This window comes from Colius striatus, chromosome 4 (assembly GCF_028858725.1).
Source record: "Colius striatus isolate bColStr4 chromosome 4, bColStr4.1.hap1, whole genome shotgun sequence".
NCBI classification, from domain to species: domain Eukaryota; kingdom Metazoa; phylum Chordata; class Aves; order Coliiformes; family Coliidae; genus Colius; species Colius striatus.
Genome location: NC_084762.1, coordinates 76,784,735 through 76,800,915, shown reverse-complemented (window position 1 = coordinate 76,800,915; position 16,181 = coordinate 76,784,735). Strand labels below are relative to the sequence as shown.

General features: G+C 34.8%; 1 protein-coding gene across 27 annotated transcripts in view; it reads right to left on the bottom strand.

The window, feature by feature from the left end:
• The window catches only part of RIMS2 (regulating synaptic membrane exocytosis 2), a 466,103-nt gene that overhangs the window by 308,442 nt on the left and 141,480 nt on the right, over positions 1 to 16,181 (bottom strand). For 3 of the 27 annotated variants that reach the window (XM_061995383.1, XM_061995394.1, XM_061995393.1), the window contains exon 1: positions 9,416 to 9,537. The exons of the other annotated variants lie outside the window; for them this stretch is intronic. In XM_061995383.1, the coding sequence (XP_061851367.1) occupies positions 9,416 to 9,537 (122 nt within the window). Of the gene's footprint in view, positions 1 to 9,415; positions 9,538 to 16,181 lie in introns of those variants that run through there. 27 annotated transcript variants of the gene reach the window in all.

The following is a 16,181-nucleotide window of genomic DNA, read 5'->3' as shown; positions in this document are numbered from 1 at the left end:
ACAAACATTATCAAACATGTTTACTGCACAAAATCTTCATACTTAAGAATTTCTTTGTAAATACAAATGTATTTGTTTTATTTGTATTTGAATACAGAACTGACAAATTATGTTCTTAAATTCATGGAAAAACCATCTGAAAGACCAATACCAAGACAAAAATAAAATCACCGTAGTGAGGACACATCAGCTGTGTAGCCAACAGTATGTTAGGAAATAATGTAGTTACTGATGTGATGCAGTTTGCAGCTGGTATGATGGAGGGCATCCTTAGTGCAAGTATAGAAAATTGCACAAAATCCTTGTGTATCACAGAATCTAAAGATATTTAAAGTTCTCTGACCCATGGCCTAAAATCTGGACATGAATCTCAATTCCTGTATAATAGACTGTAAATTTAATTTGATCTTTCACTCACATACACTTGCAAAGTCAGGATCATGAAGACCTTTGCTAATATATAGAAATGAAAATTCAGAGACTCCCATGAAGTATTAAGTATGAAAACTATCCCTGAAAAATTCAGCAGTGAAATGTATGTGTTTTTTCTGTCACTATGAGGGACATGTTGACACTTGCAGGTGTAGAATTCAGACCCCTGCATACCCAAGCTCTTTGACCGAACAACACAAATAACACCTTCTTATGCTTTGTTCTAAAATAAGAGAGCTGAATTACTGATACAGGCATTCCTCATACACCATAATTCTGCTGTATCCTATAAATGAGCAGACTTTGACATTAAAGATTCATGCCAAGCATAAGCAAGCTTTTGTACACATAAATTATATAAAGTGTTGTGTTTTCAATACCGTCATTCTTGTTGCAATTAAAAATCTTTTCTGTCCTCCCTGACACTTTTCCAGAACATCCAAAAGTATCACAGTTAGACAAAGCAGGTTCTACTTGAAGAGTTGTTGAAAACAGAGCACTTAGAAGCTTTTACCGTTATTTGAATAATGATCAAACTGTATTAGAGCCACAAAAGAGCTATAAAATATGAGTCTTCCCTAAAAAACACATTTTTCTTGTAATTTTACAGCAGAACAATGTCACTATTAGCAGTGAAAAATGGAAGCTCTCAAGTAAATGAAACACTGACTATCTCTGAGGTCCTAACACACATACAAACTGCACTTGCTCAGTGTATTAAATGTTTGTATCTTGCATCAGACACAAGCTTGAAGTGCAATCTGAAGACGTAGAAGCAACCAAAAAAAAGTAATAATAGGAAAATCAAGAAACAAAAAAAGGAGAATTGGTCTATAGAAGAGAAGGCAGTAGGAGAAGAGCAGAGATTTTATGCTTGCTGTTTCAGCCAAAGTTTTTAATGTTACCCTAGGGTTTTTTTAAATTATGTTTATATATCTATACTTGCAAATACATTTTTTAGGACTAGAGATAATATATCAATAATCTTGAAATTCTGAGGTTGCATTTTTTATTCATCTTCTTATGTCACTTTAAAAACAATATTTTAACGTGTTAATGGGAGAAAAAATACTAAAATTTGCCATAAAAATTCTAATTTTATTATTTTGCTACTTATTTAATAATGAAGTGAGTTATAACTTACAAAAATAAATACACATACATGCCTAAGGGTGCGCAGTAATTAAATCACATGCTAAATTTCTTTGCTTTAGAATATTTCCTTGTGACTTTATCTATCATTTTAGAGGTTAATAATTGGAACTATTTTAAAGCAATTATCATAATTGCATCACCTTGCTTGTCAATTTTGTGCACATTTTAATGACTACAGGTTACTGTTCCTACTATAATATATATGGCTATTACTATCTAAGAGACATAGACTCAAAACTAAATTATTGAAAACATTGATGAAGCTTCATGATAAAAAATTATCTTGAATACCAGAAGATAGGAATTTGGAAGCATATCTTAATCAGAAAGATAAGTTAAAAATTGATGGGAGGATAAAGTAAGTTTATCAAAATAGATTTCAGTCTCGTAAATAAAGACACCATGTAAATTCACTCTGACTTCTCTGTGATGAATCCAACACAATTATTTTTCTAAAAGCATTAAGAGTTCTGTTTCAGCAATTCAATCTGTCATCACTGTCAGACGAATTTGGAACAAAACTCTCCAATTCATGTTTTTATTTCATTTATTTCATTTTTCATTGTCATAATTGTTTCTTGTCAGGTTAAAAAAAAACTTTAAAAAATTCAAAAAGCAGAAAACAAACTGCAGCTACCAGAAAGCTACCTTTGCCTCCCGATTGCAAAGAACTTGCTGAAATGGAGCCAAGGACTTGAAATACTTCCACCTTCTGCTTCAAACTTTTTATCTCATGGTAAAGCTAAAATGATTCTGTTGCCTTTAATACTCATCTCAGATTTCACAGTTTTTCAGGGGCCATTATTGGGTTTTTTATTCCTTTTCTCAGAACTTTGTAAATCACCTGAGGCTCAGATACCAACTCTTTTCCAGCTGCTTTGAAACATAGCGTTTTCCAAGAGTAAGCCTTCACTCTACATTTATAATGCAAACTATATATTCCTAAGAAATATAAAGGGAAGCAAGGTCCACACTTAGCAACTGGTAAGAGCCTTATCTCACCTGAAAGGAAAACAGCAGAGCAGCTGCCACACTGTTCTCTTCTGTCTTCCCCAGTTTAACCAGACCCATACAGATGGACTTCCCAGTTTTATTTGTGCTATTCTGTCCACCTGTAAGTTTTCAAGTAGTAGAGGTTTAAAGGGTTTGTTTTCCCTTCTAATGCTCTTGCAATCCAGAACCACACAATGCCTAAATGATCTAAAGGAGAAAAAAAAAAAAAAGGGAAATTGCAGAGCCAACATCAACAAAAGTGTGGACCTTGTTCCACTGTTCCTCTGCTCCAGTGCTTCAGTAAGTCAGTGTAATGGTGGCAGAAATGGCTAGCAAAACTTCTCTGTCAAGGAAGGTGAATATATATCTTAGATCTGACACGGAAAGTTTTGCTTTTTGAAGTCCTGTGATATGACAATACATTATAATTACTATTAATGACCTGGAATGAAAACAAGTTGAGGGACTACATCAGTGATGTTTACCATTTTTTTACACACTTGGTACTGGGCAAAGCAAGACTGCTGAAGACTCTCATCAGGAGTTTTTGACCATATAGGTGTGAAAACTGAAATATTTATGAATATGAGTCTGACCAACTAGAGCAAATGGGCTGGCATCTTGACTTTGCCTCATACCAATATACTGAACTCCAAACTGAGGCAGTTTGGAGCAGATTTGCATAGCATTCATGCCAGTTTTACCAGAGTGACAGCACTCTGAAAAAAGGTAAAATGGATAACTGGGGATAGTTATTATTTTAGTCATTAGAGTTCGAGCTATGCCCAAATGTATCCATTACCTAATCAAAGGTCATAACTAACAAGATTGATTTCTGGATGTCCATGTCAAGACATGCAGTCTTCATAAACTACTGCACTCTTGTAATTGAACAAAACTCTTTAAAATGCTTCTCTTTCAAGTATTTCACATTGAGTACACAAAATCACAAGACATTTTTAAATATTACGGCTTCTGCTTTTCTTCCTCCAGAAAAGATAATAGATAATACCTATATCTTTTGTGGATGTTCTGAAGAATGACAGGAGTTATTTGAGTTATTCAAGAATGATCAAAGATGTTGCACTTGTTAACTCAAATATAGCTTAGATTTCTGTTGCATTAACTCAAGTGAGGAGAGAAAATCAAGTTTTGAGGCATGTGTCATTCTAAAATTCAGATTATTTAAATTTGCCAACTTAACATGTTATCTGATTTGAAATAAAATATCCACCTCTGACCCATCGTCTTTTTCCTTCCTGGTGGAAGGTTAAGATCATATACCAGCTAGGATTTTATTATCATCAGATAAAAGCAGCTGATGCTCAATGAGAAGAGAGAGAAACTTGCTATGGCTGCAAATAGCCACATCTCTGTGAGATTCACAGAGGAAGCATATGTCACCTTATTAAATCTGTAGCAACTGAGGTGGAAGTAACAGAAGGTATCTCTAGAGCTTGAAGAGATGGGAAGAGATATGGTTCTGTAAGGAAATCTCTTACTTTTCTCTCTCTGAAAATATCTGTAACAGCATGTAACAGGGATGGTTTTTCCTAGAAATGGAGATTTAAAAAACAAACCCAAAACCCAACAGCTGCCACGACAGGATGGAGTGCAGAACTTCGCAGAAAGAAACAGTATTGGGCCAAGTTAGCACGTTCAGTTGCTTCCTCTAAGGAAAACAGAAAAATTAGAAGATTTAAAAACTCATTCTACTTGCCCCACTTTCTCCCAAAGTAGTAAATCAAGGAGCACAGCATGGATGATGTTAGATATCCTTATTCACACTTCAAATAGGATGTTAGAGTGCTCTGTGAGAGGGACACATGGCAAAGGTTCAAAAAAGATTGAAGACATTGGTGTAAGAATCTCTCTCTGCCTTTTATATACTACTTGTCCTAGCCAGTCTCTCCTCATGTTTACAGAAGTGAGGGTGACAGAGCACTGGAACAGGCTGCCCAGAGGGGTTGTGGAGGTTCCTTCCTTGGAGGTTCTCAAGACTCTCTGGACATGTTCCTATGTGATCTGATCTAGGTGAACCTGCTTCTGCAGGGAGGTTGGACTAGACGATCTCTAAAGCTCCCTTCCAACCCCTACCATTCTATGATTCTATAATATGTGTATATATATATACACATATAAACAGATATGTACATATGAAACTATCTGAATGTAGCCTATGACTCTAATTTTAGAAAGAAAAAAACCCCAGAGGATCAGTTGACATCGATATCCTCTCTGAAGTAACATATAGACATCTAAGGCTGGTGTGGCTTAGCTTTGGAATTCTGATTGTATCTGATGCAGGACACAGTTAAGAACCAGGAAAGGATATAACTTGCTATGTCTTTAACACATTAAGGAAAAAATGCATGGTAGGAATACAAATAAAAGTTCTGGATTTTTTTTCCCCACATTGTGTTGTTTTTTGATTGAAAAAGCACAGCAGCTGGAAATTTCTGGAAATTATTTAAAACAGGGTTATATTAACTTATTATGGTGGTAAAAAGAGCAGATGTGAAAATAGCAACCAACTAAATTTTTAAAGGTAGTTACAGATAGGCTAGGTTTTTTTTAAGTGAAGAGAGGGAGTTTCAGTTATTATTCACTATTGTATGTGAGATTATGGACAACAAACTCTCACTTCTAATGCCATCAGTGTTTTTATCCTTGGCTCTTAGAATATTTGAAAATGCAAAATTCTCTTAGAATTGAATTTCTTGCTTCACTGAACTGAGTCAGGAAAAAACCTCAAATCTATTCTACAGAAATATCTCAACAAAATTGTTTTCCAACAAGAAGCAGAAAATTTTCTTTTTCCTTCAATGTCAAACTAATCATTATTTGCACCATGACAAGTAACAATTGTCTGTGCCAGTAATTCTTGACATGATATGATGGCTTCATTATAAAATGGTGCGTTACTATTGTTCATGGGTATGTTTAGGAAAAAACCTAGAAAATTAACTCATGAAAATCATATTTTTCTCCTAAAATGGTATTTTCTGTGTAAATATATGGTTTCTTGAACAGGCTAATCATAGAATAATAGAATGGTAGGGGTTGGAAGGGATCTTTAAGGGTCATCTAGTCCAACCCCCCTGCCTCTATTAGATATTTTAGTAATCTTTGGAAAATCACTGTATTAATGTAAAAGATGCTTACCAAAAGACCAAAAAAGTGAAATATTTTAAGAATTTTTAGTAGAGTCCCTAAGTCTTTGCTGTACTTAGAATTTGTGAACAACCTTTATACTATTTTTGGTCTGAATATATTTGTTATGTTATGCCCCTGTGTGGCCAACCTAGACAACAAATTTGCTTTCACATAGCTGTAACAAAGAAGTAATAAGGTGTCACGGGAAAAAAAACACACTCATGTAAATTCATTCTTTTCCATTCTCAGTGAAAAACTGTGAATATATACTGCAATGGTAAAATTGGACTAATACTGTTCTGTACAGTTTGTATCAATTTTAGTCACAAAGGATACTCGCCATTATGCAGTGATGTGTTAATCTGAATATTGCCCAAAGCATCTGTGACTTTGCAAAGCATGCTGCTACAAATAGAGCATCTGACAGCTCGGTATTTGTATACTAAACTCTAAATGAAGAATGGCAATCAGAAGATTCAGCTTACCTGATAACCAAAGGGTTTTTAAAACATTTTTAAACTTCATTGTATTTAGTCCTATGAATGAAAAGTAAGTCACTGAAAACTGTCAGAAAAATTTTAAACTGCAGAAAAATTGAAACTACTTTAGATACTGCTTTAGAATTTGGATGTAATGTGAGCAGTTGATATGTTTACAATTCTGAGGTCGTCATAGCTCTCACTGTTGGACTGGATGGATTTGGTAATGTCAGATAGAGACATGCAGGACCAGGAGAAAGGCCCAGTAAACCAACTATCTCTTTTACACTCTTCAATAGCATCTTAGAACAAAGTGCTGTCATGTAGCTGGCAAAAGAGAACTGAATTGCAACAGAAGTTGCTATCAGAGCATAACTAAACCCATTAAAATGGTAAAATCAACTCACAGGGAGTCTGATAACATTTGGGTTCATCTCACTTCAGTTATTGCAACACAGAAAATATGCAAATAAAAATGCAACTCACGGAAGGTTTCCATGGAAAATGATAAAAAACGTTTTCATATATTCCTGTTAATGATTGTTATCATACCAGAAAACAAAGGCTGAGATAACTGTCTTTCCTGCAACAAAACTGCAGCATACCTAAATTTTCAGAAGAACTGAAGAACTCCAAGAAGAGATGATGTAAAAACTAATAGGAATGCATTTTCAGGTACAGCTATATGCATGCTACCCAGTTCCCTATGACTTTCTGGTTTGTATTCCATTAGTATGCATTAACCTGTTTTCTTCACATTTTTACTTTCTGTGAACAGTAGTTAATCATTCTGTGCTTAATGTCAGCTGTTATGTAGACTCTGACTTTTACATTTAGACATAAGAAAAGAAAGAAAAACCTTAGAAAGAAATAGGATCACCTCTTTTTTATCTGACAAAATATTTAACTTGAAGTCCAAAGAGTCAGATCACATTATACCTCATCAAAGTAGAATCTTTTACATGCTGGAGCTATTTTTGTGCTCCTTTCCACAGTTCTGAAACATTAACTCTTTATGTATGAACAATTAGGTTTTAGCAGGTGTATTATATTAATTGTGAAAAAAATGTAAGTGAAAAATCTACCTAAAATATGCACTACAATGATTTAATTAGAAAAAAATACATTTTTAAAAACAATACAATAAAAAAGACTAGCCTCTAAAATAAATCTCAGCAAGATTTCTAGTGTCTATTCAACAGATAACTTCTTCAAAGCCCTTTTAACAAGCTCAAATTTAAAATATTGATACTTGTTCAGAAGATAGAATCTTTTTAATCAATAACCTTAAATAACTTTCAACCAACTTTAACTCCAGAAGACATGGAAAGTATGACTTAGTCTCTTGTGATTAGTGCTGCATATTGTTAAAAAAATTCCACAATGTCTGAGGCCAAAAGCATTGGTACCTAGAAAAACATAACACTGCTCTTTACAAATATAAAAATATCCTCATCCTAAAACAGACAGATCATACTAGGTAGGATGATGGGTTTCCTAAAAATCTTTTTTGTTTGCCAGTCTTCTAAATAAATATAATTCTAAACCTTGGGGACAGCAAATGCAAGAAAATATTTCTCTGATGCCTTTCAGTTTGAAACTGATACAATATGCAGCTTTTGCCAGAGACAAGGAAAATACACAACTCAGAACACTATGCACATGTATCTGTAAAAAAAAAAAAAAAAAGACAAGAAGCATGCAACGTGATCGGCAGAAAGCATGCACTTTGGTCTGCAAAAACAGACCCAGAGAATCAGGACTTGGTTTGTAGCTCTTTAGAACAGTTGCTAAGGGCTTTGTTGGTTGCTGCAGGCCTGAAACTATGCACTTGGAAATATGCAGTTTTACAATCACAGTTGATAATACATAAATTATTGCTCCATTTTGTAGAGCTTCAATGATTTCACAGTACACCAAAGGCATGTAAGAAAAATCTCACTGACTATAGATTTCATATATATCTAAAAAAAAATCTTACTTCAATTAAGTGATTATGATTACTAAAGCTACCTCCATAATACATAAAGCTACCTATAAATTAATAACCAAGATGTCAAAACTTGAAAACTGTAACATTAAATAAATATTAAAATCTTTATAAAGGAAACACTATCAGTAAGGGAGAGAATTCTTACAACAATACTCTGATAAATAAATGATAATTTTCTGAAGCATTAAGTGCAAATATCACTGCATTTAAGAAATGATATCACATTTAAAAGGGATTTCTCCTATGGATACAGAGAAGATTAAAATGCTAGATACAGTCTCTGCAATATTACTTCCACCCTTTTTCCAGAATGTTTCCATCAATGCACTATTGGTATCAAAAACTACAGGATTCTTTTTCTCCCTGATCTGTACTCACAGTCTTTTAGGTAAAATTCTTAACCATTTTTACTGTCAATATTTAATAGCAATATGAAAAAGTTCTAAACACCAGTATTATGGTATGCTTACTGAATAATGCCACAGAAATGAGTCATTCTTAATTCTGTTTATTTAAAAAAGAAAAAAAATCCTAAGAAACCAATTTAATCACTGTATCACACCAACAAACAACTTCTCCCTATCATTTCTAATTCCCACAAAACAATAGCTATTCATAAAAGGATAGCCTACAGAGTTGACTGACCTGCTGCAAAACATCCACTGATCGGCTATAATTTGGCCAGTTAAAAAGATTATTGAAAAACATCACACACAGAATCTAAGTCTTCTAAAAATAAGAAACTGCTTTCTGTCTATTTTGCAAATTGTATGCAGGACTACTAATTTACATCTTTCAACAAATTATATATGGTTAAATAGACACATCTTTGAACATTTAATCCTTTCACTGCCACATCCACATATAAATCATTTTCTCAGAAAAATTTGTTTATGAATATTTAATATGCTTTAAGGATTACAGCTAATAATGCTAGCTTCTAATGGTAGCTAATGTATTTGAAAGCTACATAGCCATCTTAAATATTTTATTCCAGCTTTGCTGGCTTTCTTTCTGCAGATTGAGTACTCATTTAAATTCTTACATAAAACATACGAACACCACCAGAAGAGATCCACTCCTACCATAAAAATACTAATATCTAAGAGTGCAATTATAAAAGTACCCCACTGAAAAACATGCAAACAGATTACTATCAACAAAACATCAAAATGCTATAGGCAAAAAATGTTTCATTTCTACTCACCTAGTGTTGTTCAATGTTTGTCCAAAAAGATCATTTTGTAAAATATTTGGAGGGGATGAGAAAACCCCATGAAAATGAGATAAAACAGAATTGCAGACCTGGCGCAGTGTCTCAAATTGCATTTTCTCTCTTTCCTTCCCTTCTATTTTTCTTCACCACCTGTCTTAAAAGTCATCTATTTTGCACACACCATCAAATGCAAACATGCCAATCAAGTTCCATATTTCTCCTGATCTCTGTAAAAACTGTGCCTAAATGAGCAGGGGCTGATAGTTAATTGTACAATCATTATTCTTCTAATTCAGTTGTAGAAGATTTAGTACCCGTGCAGCTTTCTCCTGACTGAAGCAAGAATTCTAAACAGCAGTAAGCTTTTTGGGCATTCCCAGCTGAAGTGTGAAGCTGAGCTGCTTTCATGTACTCTACTCATATTTCTCTAAGCCTATTAAAAACACGCAGTGAATAGATGCTGTCGTCAGGAGTTTCAGCACATCTGGCTGCCAGCAATAAAATCTCAGAAGTAAAAAAAATGAGGACAAGGCATCCTCACACTGTTACTACTGTCTAAGAGGAGGAGGAGGATTTCTGCATATTACCCTCCTCCTTTCCTCCCCTGTAAAAATGACTAACATCAGTGACTGTGTATGTAGACTTTTTTTTTTTTTCTTAATGTAAAGGCAGCTCTACAGGACAGAAAGACCACTCTAAATCTAATTTTTATATCATAAATAACATGTAATGCTGAGACTGTAACAACAGATCTTTAGTTTCATATCTGAAAAGCTATACCCTACCTTACATGAGATCACAGGTTTTCACTGCAAACATTTAAATGTAATATCACTTTCATGACTGAAGCAAGCAGCATACATTCTATATATAACTGCTGCTACATACTGTACATACAGTAACAAGGCAATGATTTATCATGCATGCAAACTTGAACAATCATTAAAATAAATTACTGGGTTATATATGTTTTACATTTCAATTTAAGACATCTTCAGCATCTTTTAAAAGTTTATGGCACAGAATCAGCCATGATGGAACCAAGCAAAATCAATCACTTCGTTGGGTGATCCATATCTGTCTACTTCTTGGAAAATCCAGTATCTTAGAAGCCTAGCTCTCAGTACACATACAGTATAGGAACTAAAAGGGCAAGAAGCAGAATCAGTCATCTAATGGAACATAGTGAGATTCTGCAGCATAATACGCATGGAGAATACCACTAAGTGTACAGAGAGTAACTATCCCTGACCACAAAACATAATTTTCCTCTTTTCTTTCAATGTTTGTGCCAGAGGATGACATTACATAACATTACAGAATTTATTCTATCACCGTCAAATTGAAAAATGACAATTAAAACAATTTGCCTTAGAATATCTCACTTTCTATCCACAGCTTTTAACATCTTAGCACTAATTACAAAATCTCCAAATAAAGCAACATAAAATGAGGGCCATTATTAAAGCGTTTCCACTGAAAGCGATTTTAATCCCAGAAGATATGGGAATAAGCAACCTTCCAGCTAATTAAAGTGTTGTATTGATGTGCTCAGAAGGGAGTACCCATGCAGGCTTTTTTGGCAGCTACAATTCAGATTCTCAAACAAAACAAAATCAAAAAAATAAATAGAAGCAATTCATCTCCTAGTCTCTCTCAAAGAGATATTGCAGATTCCCTACTGACACCCATGTCAAATATTTATTAAAAGCATCAAGAAAATATCCACTAATAAAACCTCTCCCAAAATTCTTGTGAAAACCTACAAAGTACAAAAGTTAGATTTTAATATTGGGGTTTATGCCTATAGCATACTCTGCATTATGAAAATATTTGTACTTGAGAAATGTATTACAATTTGTGCTAAAAAGTACTAGGCTACAGGTACGGCAAAGCTGGTAACTGTCAAGATCCTGGAGTAGGAACTAATGAGTATTTATGGCTATCTTGCCATAAAAATCTTGCCATTTAAATTAAAAATTTCATATTAGGTAAACAACCTTGCCTACATTATAGAGCATTGATCTTTGTAATGTAAGAAAAATTGCCTTTACAGTAATTACATCAAAAAGAAAAAATGTTCATATCTGTTCTAAGAAACAGAATCATCTTGTTACAAGTGATTCAAATAATTGTTATTCTCATATGCACAACTTAACAGTTCAAAGTCAATGTTGACCATGGAACATGAACAAGACCAGTATTTTATCATATACTACAATTACATCACTATTTTATTGTGTCCTTATGAATGGTCATCAAAGCCAAAATGTTCTGTAGTTGCAACCAAGATCTGAACATATGATGTTCACCTTTCTTTGTGTTCATTTTCAGATATTTAAAATGAAAGTTATGACATACATTCTTTTTTTTTGTAAAAAATTTCTAGAGCTATTGACAAAATGGAATACATATTTAAAACTTCACATTTTTTCATTTATTTTGGGGTAAGGACTGAGTGTACTCTGCAGGTACTCATGCAAGTAAAACCTTAAATATGGAAAAGGTAAAAGCAAATACTCCATAGTTGCTGCTAGCAGAAAATTCAACTATAATGGCAGGGGAGTTGTGAAAAACTGAATTGCCTTTCTTTCCTGACCCTACTGTTGCTCTCCAAGAGACTCTTTGGCCAATAAACAATTGCCCTCTCTCATGTTTACTATATAGCCTATATTATTGCATTGTCTCTATAGTGTAGACTTATTACTAAAGCCTCTTCTTAGTTACTTCCACCTTTTTCCAAAATATAATTATTTGGTCTGAGAAGGATCAAGGAAGAAATGAGGCCTAGCAAGAAGAGTTTAGAGAGAAAAGAATGAAGGCGCCTGAGCAGAGTAGGCTGTGCCCACTGAAGTACCCATCCTTTCAGAATGAGAATGGAACTGGTAATCAATAGAAGTCTATGGAATCACACTTAAAATTTATTTCCTATACACTAATATAGTTTGAGAACAAAACAGTACAGGTACTAATCACCTTATGTCAATCCTGTTAGAGATCTTCAAATGGGTCAGTTTTTTTAATATTAAAATAATTTCTGTGGTGAATGGCATAGTGTTTAGCTGCCATTTATAAAGATTTAGGGAATTATAACTTCAGCATCACTGGACTGAAATTCTCAAGTAAGAATTATGGAACATATAGGGGTTTTTTTTGGTCACTATTTGATATATAACTTCCTTACACTTGAGATCTCCTTTTCTTTTCTGGTCACTCACTCTACAACCTCCAATATCCATATTAGAAGAAAAATTGGTCCTTTGTGAACAGGCTTCTTTTTTCAAAGCACCCCTAATTGTATAACTGAACATGCACTAGGTAAATCAAGGCCTACTTAAGCCCTTGTGATTCTGGCATTTCCTAACACTTCAGGGCCTGACAAATAATGTTGATAGTGATTGTTATCATAGTATTTTGTGTATTTATACTTGCACATGTGCCCAGACTCTTGATAATTACAGTTTAATAGTAATAATAATAATAATAAATTTCATTCCTACAACATATTTACAAAGGATTTCATGGACCTGAACACAAAGTGCTGTAAAGATATTGCATAGAATGGGAAAAACAAGTACCAGATAGTCTAAGCGACTACCTGACATGGCTGACAGCCTACTTCAAAATGAAAAGACAAGCCCGGGATAGTATCATTAAACCCACCAAACCAGACTACATTGATATCCATACAAGTATCTATTTCTCTAGCCAAGCTGAATCTTAATAAACATGCTCCAGCTACAAGTAATTTGGAAGAAAAGTTATTCTAGAAAGCTCCCAAGAAAGTACGGGTATTTTTGTATTTATGCTAAACATTTCTATTTCAAATATTATATTAAACTTCTTTGAATTTGCTTTCAGAATTCGAAAAGCTCTCGAGGTAAACCTATTATACTAAACCATTCTATGATCCTATGAACGTGTACAAATATGTTATTGTAGCCACACAGAAAAGACATTTCACAGGAAGTTGTAGCTTAAACAAAGTAAAGTCATGGAACCTCAATAAAGGTATACATTACATCTCGTAAGGCAAAAATTGTTCTGTGATAAAAGATACTATCAAGTACAATTTTGGATACAATTCCATTCTAATTTACTCGATATCACATAAGTACAGTTTGACAGAATCACAGAAGAAAATGGTAGAGATTAGTCACTTGGAGTTCGGGGGTAAGGGTGGGATTTTTTAAAAATACAGGAAGTCAAATCTCTGTTGTTTTTATCCAGACATTAAATGAAATTAAGTCATTAATAGCACATAGTTACCTGTAATGCAGCTACCATTGCTCTCCAATATGTCCTTACCAAAGCATTTAATTAAATATTTAAGATTAAGAAAGGTTGATTGTTATAGTATTCTCATTATGAAAAGAAAAAACATCCAAACAAATGTTTTTCAGACATGTAAGTTAATAACAGCGGCCTTGCACATTGGATGGTGTTATTATATTTATAAGACTTCAGATTAGCAGACTGATGCTCCAAGGTGGGACACGATTTTAAAGGACTAAAATTAAATTCAAGGATGGACATTTCACTTCATTTCTGCAAGTGAAGTGAAACCAGACTTTGTTTTGGGGTAATGCACACATTCAATTGTATTTTATCACATCAAAGTTTAAAGGTTCAGCTTCACGAGAGAAGTTGAGCAAGAACTACAGCAAAATCTACAACTGTAAATTTAAGCACATAAGAACAGAAGTCATAGAAGCCAGAATCCTAAATATCTAGGATAGGAAATAACAAAGAGAAGGATGCAGATAAAGCTCAACCACAAAAAGACAGAAGTACCTAAATCCAGGCTGCAGGCAGGCATCAGTATCTGCCCAAGAATTGTAAAAATGAATCCTCCTCTTGAGCTGGTGTCTGAGCAGTCATTCAAAACACACGCTTCTTTTTATTACAGGAAGTCTGGCAGTTAGAACAGTGTCTGGGAACATGAAAAACTGAGTCCCACGTTTCTCTTCTGGCTTCCTCAAATATGCTTACAAAGTCCTCATCAACATTCTCTTGCTTATTCCAACAGGAATTTGTCTGTGCTGTTGAGGCTGTTCTCGCTCTCTCTTAAAATAATTAAATATTGAAAGAACTATTTAATTCACTGAGTTAAACATTCATTGAGAACAGAAAAGTGATACTGATTTTATTCCCTGGTAGTCAGGTCACAGATCGACAATGGAATATACTGAAATTCCAGCTAAGAGATCAAACCTTGTTACAGAAATTACCCATTAACACTGTATAGTAATGTAAAAGAAAAATTCATCATTATTTTCAACCATCTAATATTGGTTTTCTTGTTTTCATGTTAATTTCAATATCTTCTTCATTTCCCTGTTTTCTTACTTCCGTTTTCCATGTTCATTCCATTCTTTTCAATGTCTTTCTTCATCTTCCTCATATTTACCCTTTAATGATAATCTACACTCTCTTTTTAACCTGTCACGGGTTTGTGTAGAACCACTTTTTGCTTGGTAATACGGGGAGAGGACTGCAGTGCTGTCCCCATAAGCAGTCCTCAAAACATCCCCCGGCTCTGAGGTGGAACAACGACCAGCCTGGACAGGCCAATCTGGTGCCTCTGCCATCACTATTTAATAAGATAAATCTGCAACAGAAGGGGAGGTGGAGGAGTGGTATAAAACGGAATTGACCATACAGATCCCACAGTTAGAGAAGAAGGAAGGAAAGAGGAGCGCTGGACCAGAGACTCCACTGCAACCTGTGCCAAGAACACAGGCTGTACCCCTGCAACCCATGCAGGGCCATGGCAGGACTGAGCCACCAGCAGCTCTGTGTTAGTGTGCCCAGACAGGCAGGAGACTGTGTGAGGAGGTGGCCATGGCGCAGGCTGTGCTGGAGAGCCTGCGGGCCCCAGAGACCCATGCAGGAGGTGGAGGGGATCTGCAGCCCTGAGGATGAATGCACGTCAGAGTGGCCTGCGCAGGGCTGCCTGGTATGTGAGGGACATAGACTAAGGGTAGGTAGAATTGAGGCATAACCCATTGAATTTGGCAGCAGAAAGACCATTAGTATATAGTCAGTAAATAGCCATATCATTGCCATCTTAAGTTTGACAAAATTATGACAAGTGATAGGAAAAGGTGCTTAAGTTACTATAATATCCACCACATCACAGAGGAAATAGGACAGAAAAACTTGAGATGCCATTATAGGCTGTATTGATTCTGGTGCTGATCGAACCACCTCTTTCTGTTATATTTAACCCTCTCATTCCTGTTTCCATTGGTCTTGCTGCTAGATATATCTCATGCACAAAAGACTCATTCGTTCCAACAACAGTAATACTAAATAATGAAATAATTATAATTTATCCTTAGAATAAGCTTTACAAAAATAGTTAGACATCACAAACCTTGCAAGTGTATTATCTATTAAATATTTTAGGAATGAAGCTGAAATTATATGTTTCAGCTTACAGATAAGAATAATGTCTGTGCCCTCACCAGATGCACAAACCCAAATCCGTTCTCTTACTTGCTGTGTTTAGGGTACTAGAACTTTGCTGTTCCAAAATCTGTTGAATTACTATTTCCTGTAGTAGCAACAGTTTAGTAGCCAAATTCCAGTGAAATCGGGTATAACACTGTATGCCAATAGTCTTTGGATCAAGGCCCAAAAGCACAGTTCAGTGCTATGTCTCTAGTACATTTCCAAATATTGGAACTGCTCTAGTGTCAGTGGAAGCAGTCTGTGCACTGTTCTCCAGACATGAACAAACCCAGAACGTACC